Source organism: Topomyia yanbarensis, chromosome 2 (assembly GCF_030247195.1).
Source record: "Topomyia yanbarensis strain Yona2022 chromosome 2, ASM3024719v1, whole genome shotgun sequence".
In the NCBI taxonomy this organism is placed as follows: Eukaryota; Metazoa; Arthropoda; class Insecta; order Diptera; family Culicidae; genus Topomyia; species Topomyia yanbarensis.
This window is the reverse complement of record NC_080671.1, coordinates 159,485,466-159,502,099: the sequence shown is the minus strand read 5'-3', so window position 1 is coordinate 159,502,099 and position 16,634 is coordinate 159,485,466. Positions and strand designations below refer to the sequence as shown.

General features: G+C 43.0%; 1 protein-coding gene across 1 annotated transcript in view; it reads right to left on the bottom strand.

Annotated features, from left to right (window-relative positions):
• Positions 1-16,634, bottom strand: part of LOC131681906 (neural cell adhesion molecule 1-B-like) — a 967,955-nt gene that overhangs the window by 398,357 nt on the left and 552,964 nt on the right. The window contains exon 2 of the mRNA XM_058963004.1: positions 3,813-3,942. Within this exon, the coding sequence (XP_058818987.1) occupies positions 3,813-3,942 (130 nt within the window). The remainder of the gene's footprint in view (positions 1-3,812; positions 3,943-16,634) is intronic.

Sequence of the window (16,634 nt, the reverse complement as noted above, 5' to 3'; positions counted from 1 at the left end):
TTACAATCTATTATGCGTGCTGTTTTTAAATCTAAAGAATTATTTGAAACAGCTCAATGCGTTAGCACTACTGAGCCGTGGGTCTTTTAATTTTTTAGAATTAGTAAAAATAAAAAAAAAAATGCTAAGAATGTTGGTCTTCCAGATCTTGTTGACGCAGCTTGCTGCTGCGTGATGAGATCCTTTTCCTTGGCGGTGAAGCCGCTTGGGGGTCATTCAGTCTGCCTTCTCTCGCGTTCTCGTTTCCGTCCATGTCATCAGCGGTACTGCTTTCTTGCTGGTCACGATCAGAGGTTGTTATTTGTTTCTTGTTCTTACGGGTCGCTGTTGTAAATCCGTCTTCATCGGTATTTTCTTCTTTATTGGTGATGCCAGTCGTTGGTTTGGGAGCGGTTGTCGTGGTCGTTTTACCTGCATTATTGGTTAATTGGATCGTTGTTTTTGGTTTATCTGAAGGTGTCGGTGGCTGCTTTTTAGAGTTGGCTGTAGTAGACGACTTTTGACTAGTTGCTTCGGCGCATGTTTTTCCGTAGTGGGCTGTATGTGTTACAGAATTGGCATGTTGGTGTCTGCCCGGGATATGTGATTAGCGTTGTTTGCTTATAGGTCACTCCATCCTTCGGAGACTTGCATTCAATAGTCATGTAAGAAGGTATTGGTTTAGTCACTCGCATCCTCACAATACGAACGCCGTTAGGAATGACGGTGAAAAAATTTCTCCAGGTGTCATTCGTAATAGATTCTACTTCTCCATATTGCGACATGATTTGGTTGATGTAATCGTTCTTAATGCGCGGGGCCAAATCATGGGTACGCACGTCCACCATGTCGTTTTCCATATGCACAGGGATCTTGATTTTGGTGTTATTAAACCCGACCTCGTGTTGCATGTTGTTCTTTTCAATGAAGTTTTCTGCCTGTGCTAAACTTCTAAACGTGATCAAAACACAGTTTTTAACGTGATGTAGCTGAATGTACGTAACTTCAGCGAGAGTAAGCTCCATTTTAACTTTAACTAATTGCTCCACTTCCTGAACTGTGGGTCCAACACGAGTTTTATTAAAGTTGTCGAAATCGTGTTATCCCGTAGCACGGGCACTTTGGTTTTATTTGGCAAACTCATTTCACTCCGCAGCCGGGGGAAACAATACAATATTGTTTGTGCACTGATATGATATGGACTGTTTGTGCGATGCACCGATCGGCTTGTAGGTAGAATTGACTGTTTCACTTGTGCGGGATGATTTTTAGCTTCTGCTCAGGGCGAGATGTGAAGACAAACTGAGAACACGAATAATGATTTCTTTTCTTGTATATAGTTGTCAAGTCATGTGTAATAAAATTGTAATGTATACATTTGAAAGCTTTTAATAAATATCAGCAACTAAAAAATTCTCATGTTCATGATTGAGAAAGGCACAATTGCACCGCTAGGTGGATTAAAACAGGTTTTTCATGTTTATTTTCAGTCGACCTCTGCCTGCGCTGAGTACCTATCACCTGCCCATCCACCAAGGTACCGGAACCAACGGCTTTGGTACCCTCCCAAAGAAAGACGCGACCACAGATTTTTTATATCCGAAGATCTCAACGGCCTCGGCTTGAATTGAATCCAGATACACTGAGGTGCGAAGCGGCCACACTTGCCACTGAACCATCATAGACTGTTACTTGGATTCCTAAGGTTTGTATGGGTCATTTTTAAAAGAAGGCGGATGATTGGAGATTTTACTCAAAGTTTGTGGTAAAAATCAGATATAAACGTACGCGTTTAAAGCCGGATAACTGATACAACTTGGAAATAAATATACATTACACAACAGCGGTTTGGTATTCTCTAAGTAATTCTTAAGAAAAAATTACACAAAATAAACAAATATGACTTTGTTGGTGGTATTCTGTGGGAAAAACAGATCGAAATGGTGAGTTAAACGGAAGCAAATATGTTTAGAAATTCTTCCCATAGACAGAATTCGAACCTGTAACCCTTGGGACTCTGGCCCAATGTACAAACTCTTATGCTATCTCTAGGCTATGATGACGTACCATGAAGAACACATGATTATCGCATTGGCGACAGTGATCGCCCCACTGCCTCTGTTATTCCTGTGTTGTCATTGGTCCGGAGTCCCAAGGGTTGCAGGCTCGAATCCTGCTTATGGGGAGAAATTTTTCACATAATTGATTTCATCTAACTCGCCATTTCGATCTGTTTTCCCCATTGGATACCACCAAAAAGTCTTAAAGAAGGTATTGGCAGATACGTCAAAACACAAACAAAATGAATTAATTGTTTTAAAAGATATGGTTATGAGGTCGATTTAGGAACTCTCGTAACTCGGAATATATTTTTATGATTCACAGTTTCTATTGCCTTAGTTTTGGATTTATTCGCACTACGAACCTTTCAAAATTTCATTAATTTGTTATACCTATCTCAAGTCACCAACAGCTAGTACATTTATGAATAAGTTTTTGAAATCTCTCCTGAAACGGAATCATAGCTACACGTCTGTTTGAGTTTAATGCTTCTCCCTCAGAATGTAAAATATAAAATAATGGAAACTCCAGCTTAAAGGAATTTTAAGTGTAAAACAAGGATAATTGGCACCTTCAAGCTAACGCAAAATTCCGTATCAAGCAAAAAGATTGGAAAAAATCCAGCTCAAAAAATCAAGGCAGTAATTTTTTTTCTTCCATCTTTGAAAACTATTTTTACGAGCGTGTAGCTGTTGTAAATTAATACTATGATTAGTTAATAAAAGCTTTTTACGTCAGTGGTTCAAGTTATAATCATTCACAGAAGTACAAAAACGAAACAACTTCAACCTTTAAAGATACTAATTAGCATTTTTACTAAATTTTATGATTGTAAGAGCATTCAAGGGTCAAGGAATCTAAATCTAAATAGCTTCGAAAACGTACTTCAGAATCCAGCTTTAATTCCGTAGTTAACCTGATATAGATCGTGACTACCGGGCTAATAACGGGCAACAGCGGCTGACAAGGAAAACAATTTTCATCAGCTCTAACATTTTGTCATTACTCTGCTGTTTGCCGGTGCACCATCAGAAAGCTCCTCTTAACAGTTGCCCTCCAGGTAAGTGCCGATGATTATCATATCTCACCGACCAAATCTCGGCAAACAGCTCCATTGTGGTGCGCAAACGATGGCCAATATTGAGCTGTTGTACCGTGTAAACATTCTCGATCCGTATGCTGCAGCAGTATCAGCATTCAGTGAGTCCTTTGTCGGTTGTACAATGAAATCACATTCGTTTACATATATCGATCCGTAAAAGTAGCAGCATCTTCTCATCAGTAGAATCGGTATCGCTTGTTCATCTGGCAACGCAAACTCCGGCCCAGATACGGTTTCTGGTCCTGAATCGATTTCCCTTTTCGGAGAATGTGGAGGCAGTTGTTTGAATCGGAATGGAGTCTGCAATCTGGGGCTCGTTTGGGTGTGCTTGTTAAGGTATGTGAACGAGAATCAATCGAGACGATGCGGTGCCACCGAATGGGGTTTTAATTCAAATATTTGATTATGCATCAGCAATTATATTATTTCAATGACTCAAAGGTTCAAACATGTCACACTTCATTACACATTTTTTGGGTTTTTAAACTAGAAAGGAAAATTCTTAGAATAAAATCTCAAAATTTGCATCCATTCTCCATCACTACATTGTGTCCCACTATTTTCAGACGATCTCAATCCGTATCATCGTCATCATCATCATCATCATCATCATCGTTGATAGGTACATATTTTTTGCGCGATGGATTCCAATCCGGGCAAAGTAGCTTACCTGTATAACGGGATGCCGGCGTCGTCCTTGAACCAGAGCACCATGTAGACCTTATCTCTGGACGGGGCCGATAATGGACACGGCAGAGAGATTTTCCTTCCTTCCACCGCCTGGATCTCGGACGATTTCACTGAAAAAATTTAGAAAGAGAAATGGAAAAATGATAAAGATGGCTATTCTCGTACAATAGTGTCGGTTGCTACTTCAGACCAAGCGGAATGGGAAGCTTCTAGTACTTGTTGGAATTTTAAATTAATATAACATCGAGCGGATGGGACTTCTCCGCTACGGGAGGTCCTTTGCAAACAAGCAGATACATAGGCAACCAGCTTGGCAAGTATTTCGGCATAAACTGTTTCGGAGACCGGTTAGTGTGACGTGCTACGTGGCAGGGCCGATACCATGGTAATGGAAATTGATATGCTGGTTTCGTAGAGGGAAAAAGGGAAAATGTGTTCGCTCCATTTTAACTGAGTGAAATATTTATACGCTTGGTAAAACTCGACGAGTGATTACAATTCAATTTGGGTCTTCGAAAAATGGTTATTATACAGGTGGTAGGCCGGTGCCAGCCGTTGTTCGCTGGTCAAGTGATGGGAGGAGCTGTTAGCTAACTTTGAGTACTACAACGCGGGGAAATGGTCAAATGGTTGAATCCGACCCATGGTTTATAATCCATATACGTACGCAATTTCGATTTTTGCTGCTCGTTCGCAGTAGTTGTAAGGTCAAGTGGATTGGAATCATTCAAATTGTGAGCAGATGCAGGGAATGAGATGTAACGTTTAATTCTAACGTTTCAATGTAGGGGATCCGTTTCAAAAATATTTCGTGGGATTGCTTACAATGCGAATAACTTTCGTTGTACTGAACGAAATTACACTATTTTTGTACTCTGATCGAAAATATGTGCTGCTCTTTTGTATTAAACTTTGTATAATATACTATAAATAACGAAAATTATAGGTTTTGTGGACGCAGTAACTATCTATGCCATTGTTGGTTCTTGCTATTCGACTGCCGCTCGAACATTTTATAGCGTTGTTAGCAACGCTTTATTTGTATCTAAGAACAGGATCTCACGTATCAGAAACATCATATTTGCAAATAATTCAAATTTTGTTATCGTAGTGCCCAGAGCTGTCCGTTGCAAGTACACTAGCTCGAAATAACATCTGCTGTCTATCGACTCATAAACGTAAGCCACCACTGGATTGAAATCTGTCGCAGTATTTCAGCAAAGAATTGATCCACTGGCTTTATGTTCCCCATGTCAAGGCGACTAACAACAGCTGTGCTTTCAAATGGTGAGATAACATCGTACTCACAAGTTTCCTATCTCATGCCTCCATGTGTATCTATCGATGACATTAGGTCGTTAGACCGGCGTCGGTTGGGTGCTATCAGCATTCTGCTGCAGCATCGAAATGAGAGGATGCCAACAGGCGGACCTCAAAACCCGAACCGTAAAATTTAAGCTACAATACCAAGCCGCGTACGGAGCCTATGCACCCCACAGTATTTTTGCCCTTACCCTGTCAAGCTGACAGGGTTGACTCTCTTTCCCTAGTTATTCGGGGGAACAAAACGGAAAACACTAAGAACACTGTAAGCATGAGTTTGGGGGGAGATTTCGGCGATGGAGGTGGAAAAAGAGAGGGATTGCGCAGAAAGCAAACTTGGAGAACTGCTGAATAGCGGCTCATTGGAGGATGAGTGTCCTGCACTTCGTCCATTCTTAACCCTCCAGATAGAGACGAGGATCGGACAATGACCAGGGAGAGCACAGACCAGTCCGGCGGAGCAACCGGCTCTGAGAATGAAACAAGAGAAACAGGAAGAACTCGCGGAGCGGCAAAGAAACGCTATGGGTAGCTACACAAACCGGCTGAAGCGCTAGAGTTGACAAAAATTCCAATATAGAAGGCACTATCCAAGCGACAGCGTTCGACAGACACGGAGTCACCGAACAATAATGGATGCAGGAAAGAACCGCAACAGAAAAAGAGCTGATCCCAGACATACACTATAAACTGAGCAGCGCCCAACCTTCAACGAAATGACCAAGTCGCACTCGATGGCCATCATCACGGTTGCGTACCCTGCGAATACCCTCAGCCATGAACAGCTGAATGGTACTCGATGCGCGCTGATAAATAGCGTCATGGAGCAGAGCTCAAACAATACGAGACCCAAGTTTAGGAAGTGCACCTATAAGCAAGGGTATCCCGAAACCGCCTGTGTAGACAAAGGTACTGATACGTGGCAGCAGAATACCACAGCTGCGATCAAGCCCCTGGAAGGCGCTTCATTGGAAGCTGTTGAAGCGTCGTAGATCCCAAAACAAGCACTTTACATTGGGTATTTCCCCGACAGCCTTGACAGATCCGATGGGAACATTCTCCGCCTGGTGCAGAATCAGAACGACAATTTCTGCACAGAATGCTGAAGGGGCGTGAAGAGACGGCAGAACTCCTGTTGGCGGTAGATGAGGCTTCAGTGGAACTAATAATCTCCCAACACAGCCAGCTGAACTACGTATTCGGAAAGGCTAGAATGCGCCAGGGTTTGGGTAGTCACCCAACCCGCTAATTCAACTAATCTTACACGGAACCTGATTCTTCCCCGGCATTATTTCGGGAAGAGATTTTTTTATGTGCACAGCACACACTCGTATCCAACCAGTTCTTTCAGTAGGGTTACAGAACCCATCCTCGACACACTACCAGTTTTCGACCATCCACATAACGTGGCAATTTCTGTATGGTAGTAGGAAAGCTAGCTGTGGATCTAGAATTAGTGTTCTTCCCCTACGAGGACAATTTGGGCGGCAAACTTCAGACTGTCTAATTCACTGAGCCCTTCAGTTCCCTTGTGCCATTTGGTACCACTTCCTTGTTGAGCTTCCGACTGGTTCGCGAACTACTCGGTCTTTTTTTATAATGAAGAAGACCTTTACGTCCTAGCTCAGTACACGTGCTATTGGTAGGTGTCCAAGCTACCGCACGGGGTGTACTGGGGGCGTGTCGGGCTCGAATGGTGACGCTGTCATTAATACTGACTAAACTCCATTGGGCTCCGCCATCGTCCGTCCCAGGAACTACCTCTCGGTATTACTTCTGGGAGATGGCTGTACTTAATGTACTCATTCACTCTCACTCACGCGTTCATACGTCCTGTATGAGGCTTACTCGGGTGCTCTCCCTATCACACCTTGATTCACTCTCAAACACTCCACATGAGGCTGACTTTTGTGCTCACCTTTTTCGTTCCTTGCGAGGCTGACTTGTATGCTCACCTTACTCATTCCTTGCTAGGCTTACTTTTGTGCTCGCCCCACCCATACCATGTGAGGCTGACTTGGGTGCTCACCCTATCACCTGGTTCACTCTCGATCGTGCCACTCTATTATACCTCACTCCCCCTGGCATCCCATGTGGGACATTTTACTTAGGCCCCACTTTTGACATACCATGTGAGGCTGACTTTTGTGCTCACCCTTAACATGCAGTGTGAGACTGACTTGGATGCTCACCCTTTCACGCCTCTGCCACGCCATGATGCATCGATAGCTAAGTCCCAACATACTACACTACGACCCTCCCATCTTGGCATGAGGCAGTCCACTTATACGCCTATACACTCGCTCTTCTACCTTGCTTCGGGGTGGCTGGGTTTACCCCTTACGCAGTTGCCAGTCGCTGCGCCAAACCTGCCTCAGCATGAGCAGACCATTCACTCCCTTTTTTGCGCTCGGCCTTTTTCGCTCCAACTAACCAATCACTAGTTAGTCGTGCCCGTCGTCTGTTGCTCGGTTCACCAGATTACCCGTAGCCTACAGGCAATCTGGGTGGTAGCAGCCGAGACTGCGTTCCACTTCTCCACCGATTGACACATCCGCTGAATAAGGGTATCAGGGGTTATGTCCCAGCCACAGACGTCGAGCATTGCTCTTCTTTCGACGTCGAACCGAGGACATACAAACAGTATGTGTTCGGCAGTTTCGTCTAAACCTGGACAGTCCGGGCAGGCTGGGACCTCCGCGTGCCCGAACCTGTGGAGGTATTGTCTTCCCACCCAGCTCGATATGCTAGGTATCAGCCGGTGGGTCCACCTACCTTTCGAGGAGTTGTCCCACTCACGCTGCCATCTGGTGAACGAGGTCACCCTGGTGCGCTCGCGGGCACCTCTATTTCCACGTAGCTCGAAACACTCCTCATCTTCCCGAATGACCAGCCCGACTGATATCATGCTCACTATCACGCAGGATGCATCGTGTGATACCGTGCGGTAGGCAGATATCACTCTACTACTACTACTACTCGGTCTAGTCCCCTACGATGGATCTAGCCCACTCCGCGGAAGAGTTCCCCGACGAGAGAAGTTCGAAAGCGAGCCAACCAGCCAGGTGCCGAGGTCAGTTCGGCGATTCCGGTAGAGTAGGGCGTTCGGTTTGCTGGAGCCCCGGTGCGACTGGTGGTGTCTCGTCGCGGTCTAAGCAGTCTAGTTCCGGGCGGTGAATCTGACTATACGCTGACGGAGAGTTCCCCGGCGAAAGAAGTTCTCCCGATACCGATTCTTATTTGGTTACAGTACCACAACTTCTTGAGCCCTTTGGCTCCGTGATCGGTGCCATTTAGCACCGCAACTCCTTTAAGCCATTTAGTTCCCTTCTTGGGCCATTTAACCCTACTTCCTTGATGAGCCATTCAGCTCCTCGACTTGTTCGCGAACTACTCGGTCTAGTCCCCGAAGATGGATCTGACGTACTCCGACAGAGAGTTTTCCAGTGAGATGAGTCCTCCCAATTCGAGCCAATCAACTAGGTGCCGAGGTCAGTTCGGCGATTCCGGTGTAGCAGGGCGTCCGGTTCACTGGTACCCCGATGGCCCGCGACTGGTGGTGTCTCGTCGCGGTCTAGTCTCCAGCGCACAGAGGAGTAACTAGAACAAATTCTTGGCCAAAAACCAAAATATTTTTTTTCGATTTTTTTGTTTCGTTATATTTTTTTTACATACCTAAGAACCTACTGTATAACGTGGCAGAATTAGGAGTATATCAAAAATTGTTAAAGAATTTTTGCATGTATGCCCAATGGTGATATTTTAAGGGATATTTTAATCGTTTTCGCTATATATTCAGCAAAATCGCTTTCTAGTGATGATGACTGTATTAAATAAGACAATATTATTACAAAGGTAGTTCAACACAACCGTTTGTTTAACTTCAGCTTAAAACTAACTAAAAAAGTAGACTTGCTGTGTATTGCACCAACTTTTAAAAATACCCTTTTTAAAAATTTGATTCCAAATTTGAATGATAAAAAAGTTACATTATACGGCTAGATCCGGCAAAGTTACTGAAGCAGTATTACAAAACAAGATTTCAGCTATACAAAAAATATTCGAACTCTTCTGATCTTGTCCGATCCACCAATCCCGATTTGAAAATATTGAAATTTTTACTAATTTGAGGTACACCGAAATGCTGTAGGGCCAAATACTATGTTTGCCAAAATGTATCTCTATGAAAATATGCACAGGCGTCCCTTTTATTCTCCCTTTCCCACTGATCAAATATTTATGCAACTGGAAAAACGAATTTATTCACAAAGATCACCTAGAAATTACTAGTATTCGAAAGGATATAGAAAATTGGCCTCTGCACTGGTAGGTGGGTAGATGCTAAATTGTTCCAAAAACTAGTAATTGTCTATTTTCAGTTCATATTAAGGCATAATAACAACAATTGCAGCAGCAAATAATTTTGGCCAGGATTCGACCCCAATTACTCCTCTGTGCAGCGGTGAATCTAGCTTACGCTGACGGAGAGTTTCCTGGCGAAAAAGTTCTCCCAATACCTATTCTTCTTTGGTTTTCGCTATTTTTCGTGGTCGGTCTGGCGATTCCGGATGGAGCGTGACGTCCGGTTCGCTGGCGTTTCGACGACTCATACTCGGTGCTCTGTTATAGTCCTCGGCGGTGGATCTAGCTTATTCCTGCGGAGAGTTCCCTGGCGGTGATTGCTCGATGTTCATCACGCAGTTTCCGTTGTAAGACGGTCATGATCTACATCATATCTCTGTTTACTGCGTTCCACGTCTTTACGTCACTTGTCATTCTGTATCCGGGTTGATGTCCGGTCCTCCCGTTTTAAGTAGCTCCCTGCACGTCACTTCAAACCTCGGACATTCAAAGACCACATGCTCCGGTGTCTCCTCGACGTTCTCACACTCCGGGCACAGTGATGACGTTGCATACCCGAATTGTTGAACATACTTCCTGAAGCAGCCGTGGCTAAATAATAGACCGACATTTCGCACGTGTAATCAACGTGGTTGTTAAAGCTCCCAATTGCTTCAGTGCACACTTCGATGCAATCACATACCCATCGACAGTGATCTGCATCCGCTGAATCGCTCTGCAGTTGCTGTCCAACAAGACATCCGTCTTGTGGTGAGCTATTTGCAGCTTGATCCCCTTCATTCAGCTCTCGATCACTTCTACTGTCTCCGTCACCGACACTTTCATTTCTTCAAGTGTCTCACTCATCATCGTTAGTGACACGTCGTCCACGAAACCCACGATATTCACTTTCCCGGGCAACCGCAGTGTTAAGACCCTATCGTAAATCGCATTCTAAAAAGTTGGACAGAGAATGGAGTCCTTAAGAACGTCCGCTGCGACTCGAATTGTCTCTACTCTGGAAGTAGCTCTTCAGGAACTGGCTCAGTGCTTCTGCTCAGTGCTACGGCATTGGTCTATACGAGGCTGGATGGCCCGGTGACTTCCCTGATTTTAGCATCAACATCAGCTTCTGTACCTTCCTCATTTCGGGGAAATTGCTATCACCTAAAGACTTCAGCAGTAGCATCCTGAACATGTACGGATATGCCAGAATTGTAGCTTTCAGCGCCACGATTGGTATTCCATCCGGACCGGGGGTTTTCTTTGATTTTAGTAACATTGACGCTTCTTTGAGCTCGTACGGTGTCGGTGACCAGACGGTTGAATCGTGCTTCGGGAAGAGACCCTCAACGATTATCTTTAGCTTACCCGGGCATATTTCAGCTGGTGTCGACAGGCCCTCATCTTTGTCATGACGACTCAGTACGCGTCCTCCAGGGATTGGCGTCTATTTCTCAGCACAGCTGCTTGTGGCAATTGGCTTGCTAATCTCTCGTTTTTTTTTCTTACTCTCCGATCTTGCTATCTGAGCCCGCTTTCTGCTATCTGAGCCCGCCTTCTCTATGATAAGCAGCGTGTTGCGTACTGAGCTACTCATTTAACCAGTAAGCTACAAATATTATGACCATATATTCATAGGTAAAACTTTAAAGGATTGGTAATGTTCTGTAGCAATCGCGTTCAAATAGCTTACCATTCAGTAACGCCAGTTTCCTGTTTTAAATATAGGCTGGTCATTTCTTCCATCTCCTATCATGAAGAATGAATACCGGGCGGCTAGAACAAATGTTCTGCTTGCGTACAATCCGAATGACGTTTTCTTTTAGCTCTTTGCGAGGACTTTGGACTTACAGGCGATACGAAATACGCTGTTGCAGTAAAAAACCGGACAAATACGCGCCGCCACGTGCGTAAGGCAGCATCGCTAAACGCCGTCAGCCGGATTGGTAGCATCCGTATTTTTCTTTCTGGTACGCTGTCCGGAGATCCGACACTACCAGCAGTTACCGTAATTCAGGCTAGAACCTTAACAACACCCTCGGTTCTAGGCAGCGCAAAACAGCCGCATCGTCGTCGTATAGCTTTCATCAAATTTAGTGCAAGCAGCGCGGTACCAGCAGTCGTCAACGTTTTAAAGGTGTGAGTGCGCATCGAAAGCAGCAGCGTGAGATGGTCGGGTTCCTACGCAGGGTGACAAAAGTTCGAACGGAATATTAAAAATTTTAGCGTAGAATAGATTCTCCACCCGCACATGCTAGGGCCCTAAACCGACAAAAAAGTAGGAAAGCAATATTTGAAAAAGAATTATTTTAATTTTGTGGGATAAACGTTATAATTAGATGGCGTGCCCCATAATCCAACGTTAAGGTGTTTGAAGTGGTATATGTGTAATTTGTTTATTTACAGAGTTGTTTCGATTGCTGTAGTTTTACCAAAGTACTCCGGGTAGGACTGCTCGGGAAAACAGTCCCCACTTCGGTTTCGGAAGCTGGCTTATCATTGGTAGTTATTAGGGACTCTGCCAGGAATTGGTCGATCTTTTGATTACTGTTTGGTGTCGTCCCGCGAGACGGAGTACCTTTCGGCTAACCCGCCCTGGGGTTGGGATTCTGGTCGGGCAACCTTCAACGTGACAAGGGGTCTTCGTAAGAGGTGGCGCTTAAACGGCGCTTGTTCAGTGATCCGGGAAACGTTGAAGTAGACAAATCCGTAGCTATGTCTTGCATGTTACAGTTCAAACAAAGTGAATTTGTATTTTTGAAAATATTATTTAAGCATAGAAAAAAGTTAATAATATATTTAGAATTAAATGTTTCTGTGTATATTTTAGTGAAACAAAAAAATCGTTGAAATATAGAATTAAAATGTCGCATACCAATCATAGTTAGCTCATCCTTTTTAAAGCAGAGGAGTAAAACAAAGAAATAAATCAACACCGCCGTCTAATGTGGCTACGCCACATCGCATTACTTCGTGTGCTGTCCGACGTCGCTCCGCTCAGTCGGACCTAAACTAGTTTGTCGACCCTATGGTTGAGTAACTTGGCAAACGAGAGGATTACAAGTTTTCTGTACCCCAAATCGCACATAATCACTGAGACAGGAATATAATTGGCAGATCAATCATCATATAAAGAACAGCTCATGTTAGAAAGAAGGAAAAACACCAATAAAAATGCAAATTTTTGTATTTTATAATTTAAACTTTTTTTGGTAGAATTCAAGTTTATGGTAGAATTCATTATTTGTTAAACATTAACATGAGTTAAAATCGGCTTTCAGTAATTTCAAAGTAAGTAATTAAAAGCACATGGTTATTAACCCCTTCATGCTCATGTTGTTTGTGGACAACAACGTTTTTAAACAGCTATAACTTTTGATTGAAGGAATATTTGCTCACAAAAATAAGTGAGGCTAATAAATGCGATCATCACATTTCATTTGAGTATTAACAGTTACAAGGATCAGCTCTAGAACTGAAGTTATTGTGCAAATTCCCAAATGGGAAAATTTTCGACGATACTAAATTTTTTGTGCATAAGGACACATACCTTACATAACGTACGGTTTTTGTTTTAGTGTTTCGGATTCTCCTCGTCAGTAACTAGCACCAACTGGGTGTCTAGTTAGACGATGTATCTAAGCTAGTACCCAAATTAGCACTAGTTAGACACTAAAATCCAAAAAGTCACACGTCTTGCGTGAACACTAAACAACTGGCTTATACCGAGTGATGTCTCGATAGTAAGCACAGAAGTTCTGTTTGCCGACGAAGAATATGAACCGAAACTGTATTATGGTTTGAAGACCCAAACGCCTGAAATTATGCAAATTCCCAAATGGGAAAATTTTGGACGATACCAAATTTTTTGTGCATAAGGACACATACCTTACATAACGTACGGTTTTTGTTTTAGTGTTTCGGATTCTCCTCACGCAAGACGTGTGACTTTTTGGATTTTAGTGTCTAACTAGTGCTAATTTGGGTACTAGCTTAGATACATCGTCTAACTAGACACCTAGTTGGTGCTAGTTACTGACGAGGAGAATCCGAAACACTAAAACAAAAAAAGGGCTGAAGTTATTGTTATTAGTCTGATTGGATTCCGATGGAGCAGTGCTGCCAGGGGCAGTTTACGTTGAAGACAAAAAATGAATTTTTCATATATTTTTGTTATGTTGCACTATTATTGAAATTCGATAAAGCTTATCAATTTAGACTGTCTTTGGCTACGTTTTCCACGCAATTGGACTATTGTAAATATTCTAGGAGAATTGTACTGAACATTGAAAGGTAAAAATGAGCAGCTTCTAGCACTGCGAGGAATGTCAAGAATGAAAAAAGACTTTTCGTGCTTCTTGACTCCTCCGTTTTCAAGGAACATGCACTAGAAAACAGTTGGGCACGAAAGGCTTAATGAAATGCAATTGAAAAACAACAGACAGTAGAAAACAGTAATTGATCGTCGTGGTTGTTTACCCTCAGTTATGCTTCTAATCAAAAAACTAGGTTAAGAAATACTGCAATGGAATAAGAAATAGCGTGGAAAAGCCTTAATATCCCTTATGTTTAACCCTAGTACGTTGCACTGGGGTAATATATACCCCACGCCAGCTTTGGAGCCGTGTGAAGACGAGAATTCGTCATCTACTGACCTGGGACCCTAACCATACTTCAATTTAGAGTTCCTAGTAAGAGTAGGAAAGGCGATGGGCTGTTCAATATAGCGCTGGAAGGTGTAATGCGAAGAGTGGGGTTCAACATGCGGGGCACGATTTTCACGAGATCCGGACAGTTCGTGTGCTACGCTGACGACGTGGACATAATCGGTAGAAACAAGGAGACGGTAGCAGATCTGTATACGCGACTGAAGCGCGAAGTAGCACGAGTAGGACTGAAGATAAATATGTCTAAGACGAAATACATGTTGGCTGGCGGAACCGATCGCGATAGGGAACGCTTTGGCAGTAGTATTACGATCGACGGCGACGAGTTCGAGGTGGTTGACGGTTCATCTATCTAGGCTCATTGGTGACTGCGGACAATAACATCATCCAGGAGATCAGAAGGCGTTTTATCTCTGGAAGTCATGCTTACTATGGGCTCCACAAAACTTTGAGATCCAGGAAGCTTCACCACCGCACGAAATGCGCCATGTACAACACACTGATTAGACCGGTGGTTTTCTACGGGCACGAAACGTGGACAGTGATCGAGGATAATCTGCAAGCAATGGAAGTCTTCGAAAGAAGGGTGCTGAGAACAATCTTCGGTGGTGTGCAAGAGGATGGCGAATGGAGGAGAAGGATGAACCACGAACTTGCGCGACTCTATGGCGGGGCATGTTGTGAGGATGCCGGACAACACTCCACCAAGTTGTTGTTCACCTCCAACCCGGCAGGTACAAGACGGAGAGGAGCGCAGCGTTCCCGATGGCTGAACCAAGTGGAGCAGAACCTGGCGAGTATCGGGCACCTGAGAGAGGTTGGAGACAAGCAGCAACTTACCGAGTGACGTGGCGGGATATTGTGGAACAGATTAAATCATGATAATATGATGTACAATCAGGAAATAATAATAATAATAGTAAGAGTAGGAAAAGGTGGTATAGCCAGTTTGCTTATAGCCTTCGTGGAAGCAGATATCGAAGTTGACGTGGGGTACCCCAGTGTACGGTTGCCGTTAGTGTTTCGTCAGGTTTCGTGCTGTCAGTGTAAATGTGATTCGTGATAATACCAGTTTAAATACTGGTTGTTTTACTGCGTAAGTGTTATATATTCGTTTTTAGTCATTTATTCAATTAATTTAATTTAATTTTGAAGTAGAAAAACATCGTTTTCATTTTTGCTGATTTTTATTGTTTATTTTTAATAGTTCTTCAAAATAATGACTCGCAACTATAATTTGCGCACAGTATCTGCTGTAACAGTAACGTTGCGTGTTACAAATGTATTACTGAAAAGAAATATTTTTTTCGTTTCAATTTCCACCACATTTAGTTGCATTTACCAAAATCGGATTTTTAAACTTTCACTCTTCCATATAATTGCACTTTTTCAAAAATTTCGAAATTCCATTGTATACCGTTTCTAGACCATTCTTCAACTTTTAGAACTATTTGATTTTTTTCAAATCGGTTGAAAATTCGCAAAGTTATAGTAATTTTTGTGAAAAAAAAGTCAAAACCACGATTTTTTAATTTTTTTGTTCAAACCAATTTATGTATCATTGATTCAATTAATTCCGTACTTTCACTCACACATGTGTTTTCGCAATTAAGAAACGAAGAAAATGATGTATTTTACATTTCTTTTGTTTGCATTTTTACCTGAGAATATTGCGATCAAACGCGTGGGGTACATTTGTACCCCAGTGCAACATTCTAGGGTTAATTTTGTCCCTTTCGACGTTTTGTCCCTTTCGACCTTTTGTCCATTTCGACTTTTTGTCCTTTCGATCTTTCGTCCTTTCGACCTATTTTCCTTTCGACCTACTGTCCTTTTCGACCTTTTAGCCTTTCGACCTTTTGTCTTTCCACCATTTTTGTCCATTCGACCTTTTGTCTTTCGACATTTTGTCCCTAAACACGTTTTGACAACATTACTGTGTGTATACCGATTTAGTCCTCGATCTGAGTCGCTTGATATCCCGTGTCACATGAACCCATTGAATGAAACTACGAATCGAAAAGTACATATAATCACACTTGAACCATTTGTCTTTACACAAAAATCATTAAAAATCCACAAGATTATTCACCAAACCAAACAAACAACGCACACCAAGCCTGTGTCCGCTTCCGACTCGAAGCAATAAGTCTTAATTTTTCTAGCAAATAACTCAATTACCAAGAAATTAGCCTAGAAAGCAAGGGGTGAGCCCTATACACATCATCATTGTCGTTTGGGTAGGGCTAGGACATCGCCCCAGTTCCGGTTGGCAATCAGTCCGCTTACCACGGTCAGGAAAAGGCGTGTCTACCGTCAGGAATAATACTGCGGGTAAGTTTAGGACGAGCGCATCAGATAGCAAATTTTTCCCGCCAGCGCCAAACAATTAGCGGGAAATTTACGACCGTCCACTCAATCTTACTGGTTTTTGTAGTTGGGGCGAGAGTTTAACTTTGAAGACAAAC